This window comes from Lissotriton helveticus, chromosome 5_1 (genome assembly GCF_964261635.1).
Source record: "Lissotriton helveticus chromosome 5_1, aLisHel1.1, whole genome shotgun sequence".
In the NCBI taxonomy this organism is placed as follows: Eukaryota; Metazoa; Chordata; class Amphibia; order Caudata; family Salamandridae; genus Lissotriton; species Lissotriton helveticus.
The window spans coordinates 192946533-192966491 of record NC_136065.1 but is presented as its reverse complement, the minus strand read 5'-3'; the positions used below and the strand labels follow the sequence as shown (position 1 = coordinate 192966491).

The following is a 19959-nucleotide window of genomic DNA, read 5'->3' as shown; positions in this document are numbered from 1 at the left end:
AACTCCAATGCCATAATACAACATTTAAGGATCTAGTATTCTGAACATCAACTGCTTGTACCCCGCAACTCTAGAATGGGAAGGAAAATAGAAAATGAGTTCAATATATCTTTAGTGAAAACTGATTTTGCAGAAATTCTAAAAAAAAAAAAAGCAACAGCATTGTTGCAAGATTTCTAAATTAAGGACCTCGTTTAGAGGTAGGCGATTATGAGGCATCTTCAAAAAATTGCCATGCTTCCAAAGGCAATGCCTCACCTAATCCAGAAAACTACCTATGTATGTGCAGACATCTAACCTGGGCTTCTATTGGAATTCTGTAACGCATATTAGCAAGCCCATTATCGCTGTTTTAGCAGCAGTTTCTGGCCACTAAAACGGCGATAAAAAGTGAAACTCCGCAATTTATGGGCACCCCTACAACTAAATCTCCTTTTGCGGAGGGACTGAAGCTGATGTGTGGAGACTGGACCTCTGCCACATCAGCAGTTTGGCAGCTCGTCCATCAACGCATAAGTGACTCTCTAACACTGGTGCTGGAACAGTTTTCAGAGTGGGGGTGCTGCCATCAGTGTTAGATCACTGAAGTGAAAGGAATTGTGAAAAATCCAAGCGTTACAAAAAGAACAAGTGTAGTAAATGAGCCACGCCGATTCAGCAGAAGAGTGGTAACAGTGTAGATGTGTTCAGCGGTGCATTTTGGAGCACACCTCCCTAGATATATTACTAAAGCATGGTAAGGTAGTGCACTGTCATTTACAGACAATACATTTCTCATTGAAATGGGCCCTAAATGTGCACAGACCTGCAGTTCTACTGATAAAACTACATAGCTCACAAACGACAGTGAGGAAATCGGATTTCAGTGAATAATTATCACTTGCACCTCACTATGGGCCCTAGTATGATGGCGGGTGGACAAAGTTCCCCCGCCACTGTAACAGTGAACGGAACCGTCCGCCAGAGATGCGGCGGTCCTGCTGTGGCCATTAGGATGCCACCGCCACCATGGCAGTGGCATCCCCCATTCACAACATTGTGGTGGGTGGTGCTCACAGCACCACCCACCACAATGCAGTGAATGCACGTGTGCATTGGCATGCACAAGGTGACAGGCACCGCGTGGTGCCTACCACCTTGTTCATGCCAATGTGGGGGGGGGTACCATAGGTACCCCACAAGTTCATCCCCCCACTCTGGGGGCCCGCAACGGGTCCCTGTAAGCAGAAACCGCATGACTTTCCATGGCTGCATCGCAGCCATGGAAAGGCTGCTCTCCGCAATCATCATAATATGGATGGCAGTGTCTTGCAGACACCTGCTACCATATTATTCACGTTTTCCCCCCGGTCGACAAGTCGACCCTGCAGAAAAGCGTCGGACGGACTTTCCGTCCGCCGCGGACCCCCCAGCCATCCTAATATGGTGGGGTGTTCTTTAGGTATGGATGGCGGGCGGATCGCCCCCGCCGGGCCAACGGTGGCTACCGCCGGCCCGGCGGGGGCGATCCTCCCACCATCCTGATGGGCCCCTAAATTCAGTCTCTTCATTTGTTTTGATCCTATTAAAATGCTTGTTTACACCTTGCTTCAGAATTATAAAAAAGTGCTTCTTTGTGCTTTCTTATCTGCTGATATATTCGTATAGTTCCTTTTCAGGTATTTAAGTTTTGTTGTGAGAAAAAATAACTCCCCACAGCCTCTTCTTTCACACTCCCTGTACTCCAGCAAGATTGTCACATAGTTCAGATTAAAAAATCCTCTCACTTCGTAGTCAAAAAATGAAACATAAACGCCAATCTAGATGTTAAAGGAATAAGTAGCAATTTCCAGAAGAGATGGCCTGACATTTGACCTTTGTATTTAAATAAACAGCAAACATGACAAGATAAAACAAAATGTAAAGGCATATTTCTTCCTCATTCACCGTCTAAACCCAAACATGGCTATTTCTGGAAGTGCTACAGCACCATCTGCACTCCTCCTTCCAGCCCTTATGCTCCCTAAGTGAATGTAGATATTTACATAGGTAAGGTAATTAGCGAGAGCCATAGCAATGTATTCAACTATCCAACAAATAAGCATTGTGATAGCCAATAGGTCTCGCCTTTCTGACCTATTAACTTAAAATAGGAAGAAAATAAAAAGAGGCATGTTCATGCAGCAGTCGCTAGCATGCATGTCAGTAGGTGCACACATATGTGGTGACGTGTATGCATGCATGCTTCTCACCTACTGAATGATACAGGTGCCATGTTCATTGTAACCTCTGTTTCTCTTTACAATTTAGCAAACACAGCTTCACAATGTCTTATATCCCCATTGTTTCCTCTTCTTCTTTTTGGGCACCATTCTGTCTGACGCTTCCAACCTCATTTATTAGGTGTGAGCTTGGATGCTTCAAATACTCTCACTCTTTCTATTATCAATGGACCTAGATATCATAATTTTCCTTATAAAATATTAAAGTTTGATCCTAGAAACGCCTGTGAACACTAGTACTTTGAAACTTCTGTTACTACCTGTCTTTTCCTTTCTGACCAAAAATCTCAAAAGTGCTCCATTTTCTACTCTCAGCACATTTCTGTCGTCATTAAGGCATGGATTCACTACTTTTGAGGTTGGCTTACTTCTACAGTAATTTAGATGCAACTGTCTTCTTTCTTCGACAGGTGGTTGCTTTGTGTTTATTGTTGTCAAGCCACACGTCTCCTCTTGGTCGTCTCTCCAGGCAATGATTTCCATGTCTACTATTTCTCTTCTAATTATTATTCCTTTATCTTTTGTTTGCAGGTGGAATTGTTCTGAACCCATCTTTTTATGGGATCCCAGGTCACACACACACGATGATCCATGAGATTGGGCACAGCCTTGGCCTTTACCATGTCTTTCGTGGCATCTCTGAGATTATGTCCTGCAGTGACCCGTGTATGGAGACGGAACCATCCTTTGAGACTGGAGACCTCTGTGGTGACACCAATCCAGCTCCCAAGCATAAAATGTGTGGTGACCCAAGCCCTGGGAATGAAACATGTGGCTACCAGCATTTTGTGAATACTCCTTTCAACAACTACATGAGCTATGCAGGTATTCTGCTATTGCATTTCTGTATTTATTTGCTCTGTCCATAAAATCTGATGTGAACCTGCATACGATTATGGATGTAATGGCTTCAGGTTGCAGCCGATGCGCAAATCAATTTTGGTAACTTAAAAGCACTTTTGATACTGCACTGAATTACATGAAACAGAGCCTGATATTGCACTGTCCTAAAAGAAGGCTGAGCTCCACAGGTAAACCCCTTTTGGCCCCCCATCCCTATCAAAACTGGCAGGAAAAAGGCTGAAGAGAAATCTTTTTTTTTGCACTGGACTGCTTATTTTGGAACACCTTCCTGAACAACCTTGGGAGCATGTCCAATATGGCTAAAGACACATTTATGTGCGTAATTCCCCATGGCTCAGGCTGAGTCAGCACATAGTTACTTCTCACTAGAGTGATTAGCACTCTATAGAATTTGATTGTGTTGGGTTGGATTGGATTTGATTTACTGCGAACCCATATCTCATACTAAAATTCCCATTGAACGGTCACTGTTGTTTTGGACATTTTATGTCTCGCTGTAAAACAGTCTCTTGCCTTGATGTACAATGCCACTCTTGTATAGTGTCAAAGGCCAATTGACTATAATGGGGTCTTACACCCAGTCCTTTTTGTTTTAGTATTAAGACCATCATGTTTTCCCTGAATCCCTCAAACTGTAGGGTTGAGGCTTCTTGTTTTTTTAGATATCAGCTGTTTGCAGCAAATGCCAATGTCACAGATAGAAGAGCTGCCCTTCAATAAATGGCTAATTGACATTGCAAGGATGATGAAAGAAAGACCTATTTTGAGGGGGCATAATGATCCGCCATATCATAAAAAATATATAATGATGCTAAAGATTTAAAGTGAGTGAATCATACATTAAGCATTTTGTGTATATTTAATACAGCCAAGTGAGAAGTCATGATTTTATATACCAGAATATTATCATTTGCTTCTTGAGCTGGGTTGATATTTTCACTGCCACAAGTAGGTCAGGGTTCTAGAAGTTCTTATTACTCCAGTATTGGAGCTTTCATAGATAGATTCACATACCTGAATCATTTCCCCGTCGTCGAGACGGGTGTCTCCGGTATATAAAAAGCAATGCTTAGCAGTATAGCTAACTGAGAAAAGGCCTAGTCCCATTTCTCTTTTGCAACCCATAACCTTTGTTATGTAAAAAAGGACCACACTTTTCTGTTAGCCAATCAGAGCTCCTCACTCTCTATAACCCTCCTGAGAGAACCTTTTGGCCCTAAGATTTTCTACCGGCACGTTGTGCTAGGGAGTCTCCTTTGAGCTCTGCTCAAACTCTGGATTTCCAACTTTGTAGAAGCTTGATTTCATTCTATTTTCTTGTGGATTTGAGAATGATAGGATCTGTTTCTCATCTACATCCTATAGAATGTCTGGAAAAGAGAAAATCGGTCTTTTTAGAGCCTGTGCCACCTGCTCTAAAAAGAGACTCTACACTGATGATCCACATGAAGACTGCATTTACTGTCTTTATCCGGACCACCAAGCAAAGGATTGCAAGGTATGTCGCACTTTCTCTAGCAAGACTCTTAGAGAACGTGAGGGACGCCTTTTAATTTGGCTTCAGAAGATCAAGGCCAGAAAGGAGGTGGTTTCTAGTGATAGTGACCAGGAATCCTCCTCTTCATCTAGGAGATCTCAAAAAAGAGCAAGATATCCTCAGGCTCATTCCTCAGGGGACCGTCCTGAGAAGGCCCTAAAAAAGACCACCCAAGGGTCTTCAGGGCGTAGTCCTTCCAAATCTCCTCAGCCAAGAGAAAAGGAGAGCAAAGGACACACTTCTAAGGAAAAAGTATCCAAGAGAGCCTCTTCTGAGATTTCAAAGACACCACCTTTGGTTCAAGACCCCTTCAAGAAGCCATCCTCTAGTATACTGAGGAGAAAAGCAAAAAATCAACATCGTAGACGGGACCGTCGACGAGAGTGTCGACGAAGAAGTCAGTATCTACGGAGACGACCAAAGAGGTACAGAAGCGACCATTGATTGTATTAGTGTTGACGGCGTCAGCGTCGACGGCAGTAACATAGACGCCAGTAACATCGACGACGACATCGTCGACAACGGGGGTGATGACGACGACCATGTAGACGACGGGATCGTCGTCGACGGTGATGACAACTGGGTTGTCGACGGGAACGTCGACAACGACTACTATGTCGTCGGCGAGGAATGGTTCTAGTGCACTGTCGAGGACGACAATAACTTCATCGACGGTAGTGTCAACGACGATCTCGTCGACGGGCTCTTCGACAAGACAAACTCTGGAAAAACAGAAGAAGATTACACTGGCAGTGACTTCCCCGAGCAAGATTACTCCTCTGGTTCCATTGCACCTTTTGGAGGAGGAAGAGTCAGATGAGGAGGAGGATGACGGACCCTTCGGGTATGCCAGTAGCCCATCGCAACTCCACGTGAAATGTCAAGAGGACGACGAAGAAGAGGGTTATGAATAATACCACAGCCTCTCACAACATCCCTACCAACAAGGGCCTCAGGAAGAGATGGTCACAATGCCATCTTCAGTGATGATGGATTTGCAATTCATGTTGGCGGATTATAAGAAGAGGTCTCCTCCATCAGTGGTCCCTCAGGACGTTCCGCCTTCACGTCCCCGTTCTATTCCGGCCACTCCAGTCCGCAGCAGGGAATCACTACTGGACACTACTCCACAAACACCTCAGGTCCAACAGCACCAGGATCCAGTGACCACGGATAATGAGGACCATAAAGAAGGGGAGCTAACGGAGCCCCACAGAGAATGGGATGACTATCTAATCCCCTCTCCACCATCACCCACCCAAGGGCCGGCGGATTCTCCACCAGTGGATATTGGTGGATTCCACAACTTGATAGAGAGAGCTGCAAAGAGATTTCAGCTGCCGATGAAGACAACTCAGGCAGAGTGTTTTCTTTATGACTTTAAAGAGCCCTATCAAAAATAAATCAGATCCATACCAATCATAGACCACGTATAAAAGGAAGGATTACAAGTGATGACAACTCCAGTGACGGTTACACCTGTGCTCGCTAGGTTTGACAAAAAATATAAGGCGCCCGCGGATGCTCCGGCGTGTTTGCTGGGCCATCCTAAACCGGACTCTATCATTTCGCAGGCAGCACAACAAAAATTGAAAAACCCGCCAGCGCCTATTTCTGCGCCTCCGGACAGGGAGGGACGGCATTTAGATAACGCAGGTAAAAGATTCTCCTCAATGTCAGCTCTCCTGGTCAGAGCTGCTAATGCCCTTGATATTCTGGGCAGATATGAAAGGCAGATGTGGTCGATATAGCATCATATGTTGACCTCCTTCCGGAAGACAGTAAGCATGAGGCGAAGAAGGTTCTGCAGGAGGAGGAGAGGACTTCAGCTGAAGTCATCGATTGTGCTATGGACATAGCTACCAAAGCCTTTCGTTCCCTAGGAGGAGCAGCAGTTTTACGGCATCAGGGTTAGCTGAGAGCCACTGCCTTTAGACCGGAGGTCCAAAATAAGATTCTGGATCTACCTTTTGATGGGGAAGACTTGTTTGGATGTCTGGTGGATGAGACCCTTCAGAGCATTAAGGAGGACACAGATACGGCGAAAGCCTTGGGAACGTTGCAGTACCGGAAAGTACCCTTTCGAGGTGCCCCTCGAAGAGGACATCTTCTTATAGAGGTGGATACCAGCAAGGAAGATACACCTCCTATTCTTCCTCATCACAGCCCTACCGCCAGCAATATGGGCAGAAGCACTCTGGAAACTACTCTAAGTCCACTCCCAGAGGACGAGGAGGTCGTTCAGGGAAAGACAACAATAAAAGACAATGACAGACTTCAAGTTCTGGATTCTTATCCTCCTACCCGGTCAAATGTTCCCCTGGGTGGAAGAGTAACTTATTATTTACATCAGTTGCAGAGAATAACATCGGACAAATGGTACTCCACATAATAAAATTTGGATATACTCTGGAATTCCTGCACTTCCCTCCTCTCACGCCACCTACATATCAAGAAGTAAAACACCTGTCTCAGATGCGTCGGGAGATTCAGGCAATGCTCCGAAAGGGAGCAATAGAACCGGTGCCGAACTCCCAAAGAGGACAAGGATTTTATTCCCGTTTCTTCTTGATCAGGAAGGATGCTCTCAAGTGGCGTCCGATCTTGGACCTACGGTCTCTAAATGCCTATCTCAAGAAACATCATTCAGAATGGTGACCCTACAAGAAATGCTGCTACTCTTAAACCCAGGAGATCAGATGACCTCCTTAGATTTACAGGATGCATATTTTCATATCCCCATCCATCCTTCCCACAGAAAGTTCCTTCGTTTTACAGTTGCCAAAGACCATTACCAATTCAAAGTGCTGCCATTCGGCCTCAAATCTGCACAGAGAATTTTTACAAAATGTCTTGCGCCAGTGGCAGCTTATCTCCGAAGACAAAAACACCAAATATTCCCATACCTAGACGACTGGTTGATAAAGACACCATCGCAGAAGGCGGCTCACGCTTCAACTTCGGCTTGCATGGAGTTGTTTGCAGATCTGGGTCTGGACTTAAATGTGGAAAAATCATCTCTTCTACCATCCAGAAGGATCAAGTTTCTAGGTGCAATCCTAGATACGTCACAAAACAAGGCATTCCCATCCATGGAGAGGCAATTGGGACTCGTCTCTCTAGCCAAAGAGTTCAGGAAAAGAAAGTGTCTTTCAGTCCGAAAATACAAATCGCTTCTGGGGACAATGTGTTCATGCATACCACTCATTCCCCTGTTTCGTTTGAGAATGCAGCCGTTACAAGAGGAGTTAGACCTTCAGTGGTGCCAAGCAAAGGGATCCTTCGAGGACAAGATCAAAGTCATCCACTGGAAGTAAAGGATGAGGTGGAGATGAGCTATGGTACCTTGTACTAAGGCAAGTGAGAGAAAACTTCCAGGCTAGAGGACACCATGTTTGTATTTATTCATTTATCTGTTTTGATTAACATATCTGCACCAGATGGGACTATTGCTGTTATCAAAGTAAATCGAAGCTGTAAGGTTAATAACAGATACAGAGAATATACATATTAGAACATGTTTTCTGTAAGAAAGGGTACCAAAGGTGAGTTTTTTGCAGTTTTCTGAATGTGGGCAGAGTGGGCTGTCTTCGTGTGTGGTTTGGAAGAGAGTTTTTATAAATTACTAGCTTACCTGTCGCGCGTTGCTGCGATCTCTGAAGAAAGGAAATTCAAGGAAACTCGTTATGATAACATTCAATTTACATTGTGTCATTTTTATTGAAACGTATTCATTTTAATATGGAAAACATTTCAAAGTGTCGTTTTAATTCTATTTATTTATTCGAGTGTTTGTGGATACACAATTTGTTGTTTTTCCGTTTGGTACGTACATCAGTATTCGAAAGATTATGAGGGCCCTGGGGGGCCGATATTTTAAAAAAATGTATGCCAGAAACCTTCGCGGGAGTGTACTCAACAACTTCTCAAAGTTTCCTGGCGATCGGATGAATGGTGTTTTAATTCAATTTATTTATTCAAGTGCTTGTGGATACACGATTTTTTGTTTTTCCGTCTGGTGCGTACATCAATATTCGAAAGATTATGAGGGCCCTGGGGGCCGATATTTTAAAAAAATGTATGCCAGAAACCTTTGCGGGAGTGTACTCAACAACTTCCCAAAGTTTCATGGAGATTTTTTGTTTTTCCGTCTTGTGCGTACATCAGTATTCGAAAGATTATGAGGGTCCTGGGGGGCCGATATTTAAAAAAAAAAGTATGCCAGAAACCTTCGCGGGAGTGTACTCAACAACTTCCCACGGTTTCATGGTGATCAGATGAATGGTGTTTTAATTCTATTTATTTATTCTAGTGCTTGCTGATACCCGATTTGTTGATTTTCCGTCTGGTGCGTACATCAGTATTCGAAAGATTATGAGGGCCCTTGGGGGCCGATATTTAAAAAAATGTTATGCCAGAAACGTTTGCGGGAGTGTACTCAACAACTTCCCAAAGTTTCATGGCGATCGGATGAATGGTGTAGTAATGCATAAAGGACAAACAGACAGACAGACAGACATACATACATTCGTTTTTATATATATAGATAAATACATCCATACACATAAAAGAATAATATAAATAAAAAGTGAATAAATATATGTAACAATTTATTTATTTTAATTTTTAATCTTTTTTAAATTTATTATAGAGTATATTAGCTAAAATATTACAAAAAATATTAGTTAGAGGAGGAAAAAAAAATACTATTCCAACCCCAATGAGTGCAACAGTAGGGAAAGTGTTGGATAGCGTAGGGGTAAAAATTACAATTCCCCCTCCAGTGAGTGCAACAGTAGAGAAAGTGTTGGATAGCATAGGGGTAAAAATTAATATTCACACTCCAGTGAGTACAACAGTAGGGAAAGTGTTGGATAGCGTAGGGGTAAAAATGACTATTCCCACTCCAGCGAGTGCAACAGTAGGGAAATTGTTGGATAGCAGAGGGATAAACATTACTATTCCAACTCCAGTGAGTGCAACAGTAGGGAGAATTTAGGATTGCATAGGGGTTAAATTAACATACTTATAAATTAAATATTTTTTTAAAATAAATAACATATTAATAATTATTTAACAAAATAATTATTAATAAATATCTATTAAATAAAATTAATATTTGCCTAAATAACATTAAATTACTTCCCACCCTATTCCCCTATATACACACAATGCGCTGCACCTAAAAAATAACACAATTAATTTAATTACCAATTAATCAATTAATAAAATGAATTACCAATTAATAATTAATTTACAATAAATTAATTAACAGCAATAAATAAACATTTATAATCAATTAATTACAATTAATATAATGATAAATGAGCCAATTAATATAAATGAATTACCAATTAATAATTAATTAACAATACATTAACAATCAATAACAATAAATAAAAACATATTAATTCATTAACTATAATTAAATTGCTTCCCACTCTCTTCCCCTATAAACCCACAACCCGCTCTGATACTAAAACGCAAAATGTACTTTAAAATAAATTGCTATTTTCTAAACATTTAATACATATATTTAAAAATAATGAAAAAACTTTAACTTTTTTTTATAAAACATACATATAAAATACATACTAAACTACATAGCACTAAAAAAAATCGATAATATTTACAACTATATTTTTGCTAACTATATTATGTACTTCGATATTACTTACTTCGATATTAAAAAAATCGATATTACTTACCTTAAAGTTGATATTCTGGTCAAAGATATTCTAGACTTCAATATTCTATTCCTACGATATTAAAAACTCAATATTAGTGTAGGTCGATATTAAAAATTCGAGATTTTGACTTCACACCATGTGAATGGTAGATCCCTGCTCCTCACCTGATCTCCAACACATACCCAAGTTGTTGAGTAGTAATGGTAGATCAGTTTATACCTCTTTGTTCTCTGTGTAGCACAATTTTGTGTTCCTTCATTAGCATAGTTTTGCCAAATCTCCATCCGGTATTTCTCTTTCAAGGATATCCTCCCATATTTTCTGAAAACCCCAATGTCCCTTCCCTTCTCCTCTCATTAAAAAATGTGATATGACTCCCCTGGATTCTGGGCATGTCCTAATATATTTTTTTAATCTGTGAGATCCCTCTTTGCTCCTTCTTTCATCATCTGTTGCAATGCCCAATGGTGTAGCTGCATCTATCCTAATCTGTCTTTTTCATTTAATTTGAAATCAGTATTGCACTATGGGTGTTTTTTTTTTTAGCCCTATCAAAAACATCTCAGAGTGGCCTGCCATCACAGCTATGTCCATAATCGCCCTTTTTTGTATGTTTCTCTAATGGTCTAGGCCGGAAGGAGTCGTAGCTGTGCTGCCCGGCAGTATCTCCAAAGGTCAGTTAATAACAATCCACCTGTATATATAGGAGGCATAATAATTTTCCTAGAAATCCTAGCCTTTTCCCCATTCCGTATTAAGGTTTTTTTTGCTTTTGCAGAGAAGTTATTTGTTCTTTAGGTATGGAGTAAGTCCTCGCCTGGAATAAATAAAGGAGCCTCAGTTGAATGTGCATTAAAACTATGGTGATCCTTCCCACCAAAGATACTGGGAGTGCACCCCATGTACCCATATCATGTTTATGTCTCTCTATTACTGTCCTGTTGGACTATATCATTTTTGATAGAGAGGGGTTGTTCTTTATGCCTACATAGTCGATATGGAAGGTGGCCCATATGAAAGCAAACTCCCCCAACAATTTAATTACCTCTTCTTATGGTAACGTTATAATAAGAATTACAGGGGTATATTCACAACAAGGTGTGTAATTGTCTCAAGAGTAGCGTAACACAACTTTTAACATCGCAGCATATCGCGGGAAAATAACTCTGTGTCAACATGGAATTCACAACAAGGCGGTAGCATGCAATAGACACCAGATAACGCGGCAAAAGGTCCACGTGAAAATGAGTGCCACGCCGCAAAAATGTAATACACGAACGCTAAAAAACATGCGATGATGTCAACCGCAGGACAAAAAGTAGCAAAAACCAGCCACAGGCCTGCAAATCCCACACGTCTGGCAGGACAATGCACCATAAAAACCCAGTGAACATACACCAGAAACAAGCTAAAGCACATAGCAACATGGATGCACCCTGATCCAGCACAGAGGCTTACTCGAACCCCACAACCCCCATAGACCACCAGCAAGGAACAACTGGGTCGAGGAAGGCCAAGGAGAAGAGGGAGAGGAAGACAGGATGCAGACCACAGGAAAACAATACCAGCATCACAGAGGTGACAGAACACTACCAGCAACTGACCCACAAGCAGACCACCTGGAATGCAGTCGGAGTGCCGGGGAGGCCAATCCAGGAGGCCATTAGGCGACGGCATGATGTGACAACCTAAACCAGGCACCAACCCTCTTCCAACAGGAAGGCAGCAATGGCGACAGGAGGTGGCAGTCCAGCGCCACCGGAGAAGCTGGAGGAAACCCAGCCCACAGTCATCAGTGTGGAGACGGTGCAAGGAGTAGGGAGTATGGACACAGCTCGAGAGGACCAGACACAACACCAACAGGGAGTACAACGAACAGGAACTGGGTGGACGGGGAGATTGGCACAATGGCAGACATGCACAATCAATCAATCAATCAGTGACACTTATAGAGCGCGCTACATACCCGTAGGGTCTCAAGGCGCTGGGGGGGGGGGGGGTGCCGCTACTGCTCGAACAGCCAGGTCTTCAGCTTCTTCCTGAAGGAGAGGTGGTCTTGGGTCAGGCGCAGGTCGGTCGGGAGGGAGTTCCAGGTCTTGGCGGCCAGGTAGGAGAAGGACCTTCCTCCTGTAGTCGCTCTTCGGATGCGGGGGACGGCGGCGAGGGCGTGGTTGGCTGATCGGAGGTGGCGTTTGGGAGCGTAGAAGTTGATCCGGCTGTTGAGGTAGCTCGGGCCTTGGTCGTGTAGGGCTTTGTGTACGTGGGTGAGGAGGCGGAAGGTGATTCTTTTGTTGACGGGGAGCCAGTGAAGGTCTCTCAGATGTCCGGTGATGTGGCTGGTTCGTGGGATGTCGAGGATGAGTCTGGCTGAGGCGTTCTGGATCCGCTGGAGTCTCTTCTGGAGCTTGGCGGTGGTACCGGCGTAGAGGGCGTTGCCGTAGTCCAGTCGGCTGGTGACGAGGGCCTGGGTGACGGTCTTCCTGGTCTCGGTGGGGATCCACCGGAAGATCTTCCGTAGCATGCGTAGGATGTTGAAGCACGCCGAGGAGACGTTGTTGACTTGCCTGGTCATGGAGAGGGAGGAGTCCAGGATGAAGCCCAGGTTGCGTGCATGGTCTGTTGGTTTGGGTGCGGTGCCCAGGGCGGGAGGCCACCAGGAGTCGTCCCAGGTGGAGGGGGAAGAGCCCAGGATGAGGACCTCCGTCTTGTCAGAGTTCAGTTTCAGGCGGCTGGTCGTCATCCACTCGGCTACCTCTTTCATCCCTTCGTGCAGGTTGGCTCTGGCGGAGGCGGGGTCGTTGGTCAGGGAGAGGATCAGCTGGGTGTCGTCGGCGTAGGAGATTATGCTGAGGTTGTGTTTGCGTACGATGGCCGCGAGGGGGCTCATGTAGACGTTGAAGAGGGTGGGGCTCAGAGATGATCCTTGAGGGACGCCGCAGATGACTTCGGAGGCCTCTGACTTGTATGGTGGTAGGCGGACTCTCTGTGTTCTTCCGTCGAGGAAGGAGATGATCCATTCCAGCGCCATGTCCTGGATTCCGACGTTGCTGAGGCGCTGCACTAGGGTGCGGTGGCAGACCGTGTCGAAAGCCGCGGAGAGGTCTAGGAGGATGAGGGCCGCTGTTTCTCCATTGTCCATCAGGGCTCGGATGTCATCGGTGGCGGCGATGAGGGCGGTCTCGGTGCTGTGATTGGCTCGGAAGCCGGACTGTGAGGGGTCGAGGGATCCGTTCGTCTCGAGGAAGGCGGCCATCTGCTTGTTGACGGTCTTCTCTATGACTTTGGCTGGAAACGGGAGGAGCGAGATGGGGCGGTAGTTCTTGAGTTCGGTGGGGTCTGCTGTTGGTTTCTTGAGTAGAGCGCTGAGTTTGGCGTGTTTCCAGCTCTCAGGGAAGGTGGCGGTGTCGAAGGATGTGTTGATGATGTCTCGCAGGTGGGGTGCGATGACAGCGTCGGCCTTGTTGAAGACGTGGTGAGGGCAGGGGTCGGTCGGTGATCCGGAGTGGATGGAGTTCATCGTGCGGATGGTGTCATCGGTGCTGATCGGGGTCCAGGCGTGGAGGGTGGTGGTGGGGGGTGATTGTTCGGTCATGGTGTGCGTTGGTTGGTTGTTGAAGCTGTTGTGTATGCACAACGAGGCATAGCATACTGCACACCCACAAACACCCAGGATCATATCCCAGATCCCCTTGGCAGACTGCAGCACACACACATAACACAAACAGCACACCCACATTGACGACAACGTGGAACTACGAACATAGCCGACATTGCAGAACAGAGGACACAACTGGCTCTGCACATGCACAGAAACATGCCCACTACAGCTGACAGAGCCGGTAACAGTGAAATGGTAATGTACGCGTACGACCTCACATTCGTCATGTAGTCCAAATGTACACTTATCCGCAGACTAATCCAGCACCCCCAAACAGTCACAATGTACACTGCCACACAGTTTGTATGCAAACTAGCACAATGCACCAACATATATGTCAACACAAAGGCAACACACACCTCCCCTTCACATTGCAGAGGGGCACACAACACCTGCAGCAGAGCACATAATACAACGCATCTGTGATGCCGGAGAGGACCACCACACCGTCGACACCGATGCCCTACAACAGCACATAGATATCCCACGCAACCCCCCACCAGGAACCGACAGCCAATCTACTCAGAGGAAAACACCGAGCCTGCAACAGACCACATAGCAGGAAGCACCTGCAGGCACAGCTGGTTCACGACGCTTCACCCACCCACACATGGCACCCCAATGGCATGTGTCAGCACTCCAAAAGGAGGTGGCCCAACAGGTGTGGGTGGGGGATCGAACCCATGGAATGCGAACCAGGACACATATGTAGGGATCTATCACCCTACAGGGCACACCCACACCCCACTAAGGAGACCCAAGCTGCCATAGAGACACATGCAGATGCACATGCACAGCATAGAACAATACCCAGGGGTGCGCAATTAGCAGTCACACACCCATGTTGGCTGTGCCTACGATGGCCCTGACCACTCCCCTCATGAATGGAGTGGGTGACAACCAAGCTACATGTCCAAGCCCCAACTCGCTGCCTCCGGTGACATGTCTGCTTCCGATGCACCGCACAATGTAAAGTTGTAGGGCCCAGGGCCCACATGCATACTACAAGACCACAGGGACACATGCAGAGATCATGTTGAACTGGCTACGGGCACATGCGACCGGCCCCTTTATTGGCAGGGCCACATGTACAGTGACACCTGCGCTGGATGTGTGTGGGGTGTGTGAAAGCCAACCCACACGGAATGTCTGGTGTTGGCAACCACTTGGACATTGGACACCAGTGCAATGCAAACAGAAGACACATGCAATACAAAGTTTACTGCTGAGCAACATGGGGTGAGCCGGATAAAGTCCAGAGGACAGCCAACATGCAAACAGAAGTGTTGTGTGAGTCTCAGTGCACTGGGTTGTGGACACTAGAGATGAGCGCGCTCATGTGCAGAAAAGTCTCGGATTGTGTCCCTTCGATACATTCCTGATGCAGATGCAGTGGTGTGTGTCAGACCTGAATCATTTTCACCATCAATATGTCAGGGCCCCCACACTGTTTGAGGTGACATACCTGCTCCATCGCTCCACAGCACAAAACACAATCAGCTATGGACAATGGCCTGCGGTGCACTGAGTCACTGGCACCTGGAGTGCTGAGCAGGGAATCAGGCCGATGATGGCATCCACGACAGGCATGAGCAACCACCGAAGTCTGTCAGGACCACTGCTTCAACTCTGACAGATGGCGTTTGGAGGTGGTCCTTGCGGTGGTGGTGTGTGCCTACTGTGGTGATGCGTAGTCCGGGCCATCTGGACTCACTTTGGTATGTGAAGCCTGGTGGGAGGCATTTGGGCCCGGAGGCTGCGTACAGCGCAAGGCCGTAGAGTCATGGCGTTGATGAGCCCAAGGCCCACGCCTCAGGGGCCAGCCTATGTCTCCGGAGAAGGGGTCCCGGACTTGACCATCACAGAGTTAGTGGCCCCGGATGCACTGGGGCCGGCACAGGCACCCAGCCACGGGACGATGACTTGCGGTGCAGTCAGATGGGCCATGCGACCTGAGCGGGTAACCATCATTGTCCGAGGTGTAGGTTTCGGAGTGTTTCGGGGGACAGTGGAAGGTGTCCTCCGGGGCAAGATGCTGAAAGGTTTGATTTTATCAGTAAGCAGCAAATGGAGGAGTGGAATGCGACAGCCCGTTGCCACCACCAAATCCTTATCAGCTAAATGGGGGAGAAAACTGCCCCCTAGTCCATAGGCTCAGATGCCACAACTGTTCGACCAGAGAGTGTCCATAAATGTCGGGGAACAGAGTTAGTGGCACCGGGGCTGAGTGGGGATGCAGACTGTGATGATGCTGGTACACTGATATGGACTCCGCCATTGCTGAATCATGACTCTGTGACCTACTGGACCACAGTGTAGGCTGTAGGCAGCGGTCAGCAGTGGCCCACAGCCATGTGTCTTTGGCTCGCGATGCACAGCGCTTGTGACACCAGAGCAGTTGTCTCCCCCTCTTCTTCACTTATTAAAGAAAGAAGCCCTCTTCATACTTGCCAAGGGAGCAAAAGAGAGAGTTCCGTATTCCAAGAGAAGTGTGGGTTTCTTTCCAGGCTTTTTCCTGATAATAAAGAAATCGGGGGATTGGAGTCCTATTCTAGACCTTGGAAAGCTAAACAAATCCCTGCACAATCCTTTCACATGGTTACTCTCTCAGACATCCTTCATCTCCTAAACAGCGGAGATAATATGACAACTCTGGACGTACAGGATGCATATTTCCACATCCCAAAACATTCCAAGCACCGCAACTATCTCTGATTTACAGTAGACGGCACCCATTACCAAATCCGAATCCTCCCATTCGGCCTCAAGAAAATGAGTTACTTACCTGTTAATGCAGTTCTCCAGTATTAGTATCTTTAATAGATTCACGTGACCCACCCTCCTCCCCTGAAAGGCCCCTTTATAGATCAGGTACAATTTATTCGCACTTGTGCTTGAAAATCTGAGGGAACTAGCCTCTCTTTGGAGTATTATAGATGGTGTTGTTGCCTGATTTGTTATAGTTCAAGCTTGGTTCTTTTTTAAAAAGGACACAGATAGGCTATTAAACTGACTTTGTATTTCCATTATAGCCTATGATACTGATACATACTGCTTTACTATGGTATTGTGGGACTTCCACTTTGACGATGGGAATGATTTAAACATGTGAATCTATGAAAGGTACCAATACTGGAGAGCTGCAATTACAGGTAATTAACTTATTTTCATCTGCACTGAAGGGATCAGACATTGGCAGCAGGTAGAACCTCACTATATTAAAACTAGGGGTGACAGGCCCGTACAGTAAAACAGAACAACATACTCACTTCTCAGGACTGAACTTGGACATTGTCAGTCACTCATTCTTCTACCTCTCTTTACTAGCAATTTGGAGAGATGAAAAGTGGCATGTAGCAGTGTATGGAAATCAGACTTAGATTAATACCATATGTGTACAAGCGAGCAATGAGAGGTCATTTTTTGCTGTGTATGGAGTGGAATTGATGTGCAGAATTTCCAAGGTAAGTCATTCTTTCGTGACTGTATTCTTTTTCTGTTGCAATAAACGTGGTCCAGAAGAAGTTATTTGTGCTCGCTCTGGATAGAGTTGTCATAGTAAACGTGGTTGTGCTTGGGTTCTGTTAGTGTACAGGAGAGATTCCAAGAAAGGTTTTTGCACCATGATTTGGTTGAGTTTCCATTCTTGTACAGGGGTGGAGGTGAGATTAATTTAATCCCTACAATGATATGTGTGGAACAGGCGATCCAGAAGACGTGGGTGTGAAGCAGACACAGGAAGGGGTATTGTTCATCTAACTTATGACCGTGCACAGCATATAGAAAGGTGTGGTGTTCGACATGTTGGGAAGCTGAAGTGCAGCTACCCTGTTTTGCCAGTTTTCGCAAGAACTTTGGCACAAAGATTTAAAAACAAAGATGCTATCATCGAATGGGAACATGAGATGTGCTGGTGTTAGGAAGAACAATATTATTATTCTAAAAAGTGAAGCCACTTGATCTGTATCTCTTGCGGCCATGCGTTACTCTGTTTGCTTACTGTTAGTTCTCAGTGGAATAGAAATCCAAGTGAGATATTAATCGTAGGACATAACTTGTGAGCATCTTGGTTAAGGTCACCGAGCTCTCGATGAAGCCCTCTCTGTCCTGGGATTTTTTATAGCGATTGCTCTGTATCTCGAGCCTACTGAAAAAGGAGATGATCTCTCTCTCTCTGTCTCTCTCTCTCTCTCTCTCTGTTTCTCTCTGTCTCTCTCTCTCTCTCTCTCTCTCTCATGTGTCTGATTCTTCACTTGTTTCTGCCTCGTGATGACTTTGCCTCAGTTCTGTGTGTATGTTTTTCTCTCTCACGCTTTTTGTCTCACACTTTATGTTTCTGTATCTGTTTATCTTGTTGAGTGGCCAGGCCCGACTCATGCTCCCTCCGAAATCTTTCTCCAGTGGTCCATCTTATGTACTTCCTTTCAACGTTTTTCCTTCCTCCACCCTCTCCTCTCTAATGCTGTGGTTAATTATCCAGACTTCCTTATGCTATAGTCTCTCTTATCTCTCTGCATTTCCTATCCTTCTTCCCTGCGCACTCTCATATCTCTCTCTTTTTCTCCAGCCGTCCCTGAATTCTGCTCTCTCGCATTTCTTTCCCTTTCTCCAGCAGGTCCATTTTTTCCACTTTCTCACAACTCTCTCCCTTCACCCAGCCTTCGTTGTTCTATGCTCGCTCATTGCTCTCTCCCTTGCTCACCCTTCCTTATTCTTCAGCCGTCTTTATCCTCCATTCTCCCACATTTCTCTCACTTCCACTAGCCTTCTCTGTCTTGTACTCCCTCGCATGTTTCCCTTTCTTTGGTCCTTTGTCCCGTGCCCTCACAAATGTTCTCACTTTCTACTAGGATTGTACTATTTGACATTATCCTCTCTCTCTTTACTCGACTGTACCTTTCCGGTACTCTTATAACTCGTCCTTTCTACGGCCTTCCCATCCCTATCCTTGCCGTCATAAACCTGTTCCCATACATAAGGCGTGCTATCTCACGTCTCTCTCTATTCCACCCAAACCTGTTCTTTGTTTTCTTACATCTCGATCTTTTTCTCCAGCTTTCCCCGTCCTGTCCTCTCTCACTCTTCTGTTCTTTTCCCCAGTTTTCTCTGTCCTGTGCTCTCTCACAACTCTCCCTTTTTGCCGGCTTCCCTGTTCGCTCTCAAATCTCTCACCCTTTCTTCCATGGCCCCCATGGTGTGCCGCATCCGATCTCTTTCTCTCCTTTCAATCCGCCTTCCCTGTCCTGGGCTTTATCACATCTCTTGCCTTTCTTCCGTCTTCCCCTGTCCTGTTTTCTTTCACATCTCCCTCCGTTTCTCATAACATCCCTAAGCTGTACTCTTCATGTGCCTCTCCTTAGCAGTAGCACCTTCCCTGTCGTCCGTTCGTTCCCTTGTCTGTCTTGGCTTACTTTTGTCCGCATCTTTTCTCGACACATTGGTCTAAGGTGGTATTCCTTTCTGTGGCTTATTCATATTAAGCAGGATATTCTAGTTGAGGGAATGGGCATAAAATGCACCTAAACTTTGGGCCTCATTTACAAGCTCCTTGCGCCACCACTGCACCACTTTTTTTGACACAGCGGCAACGTAAAGGGCAATGCCCCATTTCTGCGCCAACGGATGCATCAGAAGTTCTGACGCATCTGTTAATCCTTGCGCCATGAAGCTTGTATTATATATACAGCGCATCCATGGTGTCGCAAGGGCATTTGACACAGGCACAAGGAAACTGACGTGTAGATGCCGATACATCAGTTTCTTGTAAATTAGGCCCTCAGTCTTCTATGAAGTCTGGCAAAGTGCAGTGGCAGCCTCCACAAACAAAGGGGTGTGGGGCAGGCGGAGGGAACGCTGGAGGGGTCGCGGCGTGGTGGCACATGGGGGGAAGTCATAATATATTAAACACAAAGAAAGCACTTACCTGTAGCCACGACTGCCTCCTGCGTC

At 45.6% G+C, this 19959-nt stretch overlaps 1 protein-coding gene across 2 annotated transcripts in view; it reads left to right on the top strand.

Annotated features, from left to right (window-relative positions):
* PAPPA (pappalysin 1) overlaps positions 1-19959 on the top strand; it is a 1283063-nt gene that overhangs the window by 863351 nt on the left and 399753 nt on the right. For both annotated transcript variants that reach the window (XM_078641985.1, XM_078641984.1), the window contains one exon: positions 2793-3086. In XM_078641985.1, coding sequence (XP_078498111.1) covers positions 2793-3086 — 294 coding nt within the window. The remainder of the gene's footprint in view (positions 1-2792; positions 3087-19959) is intronic.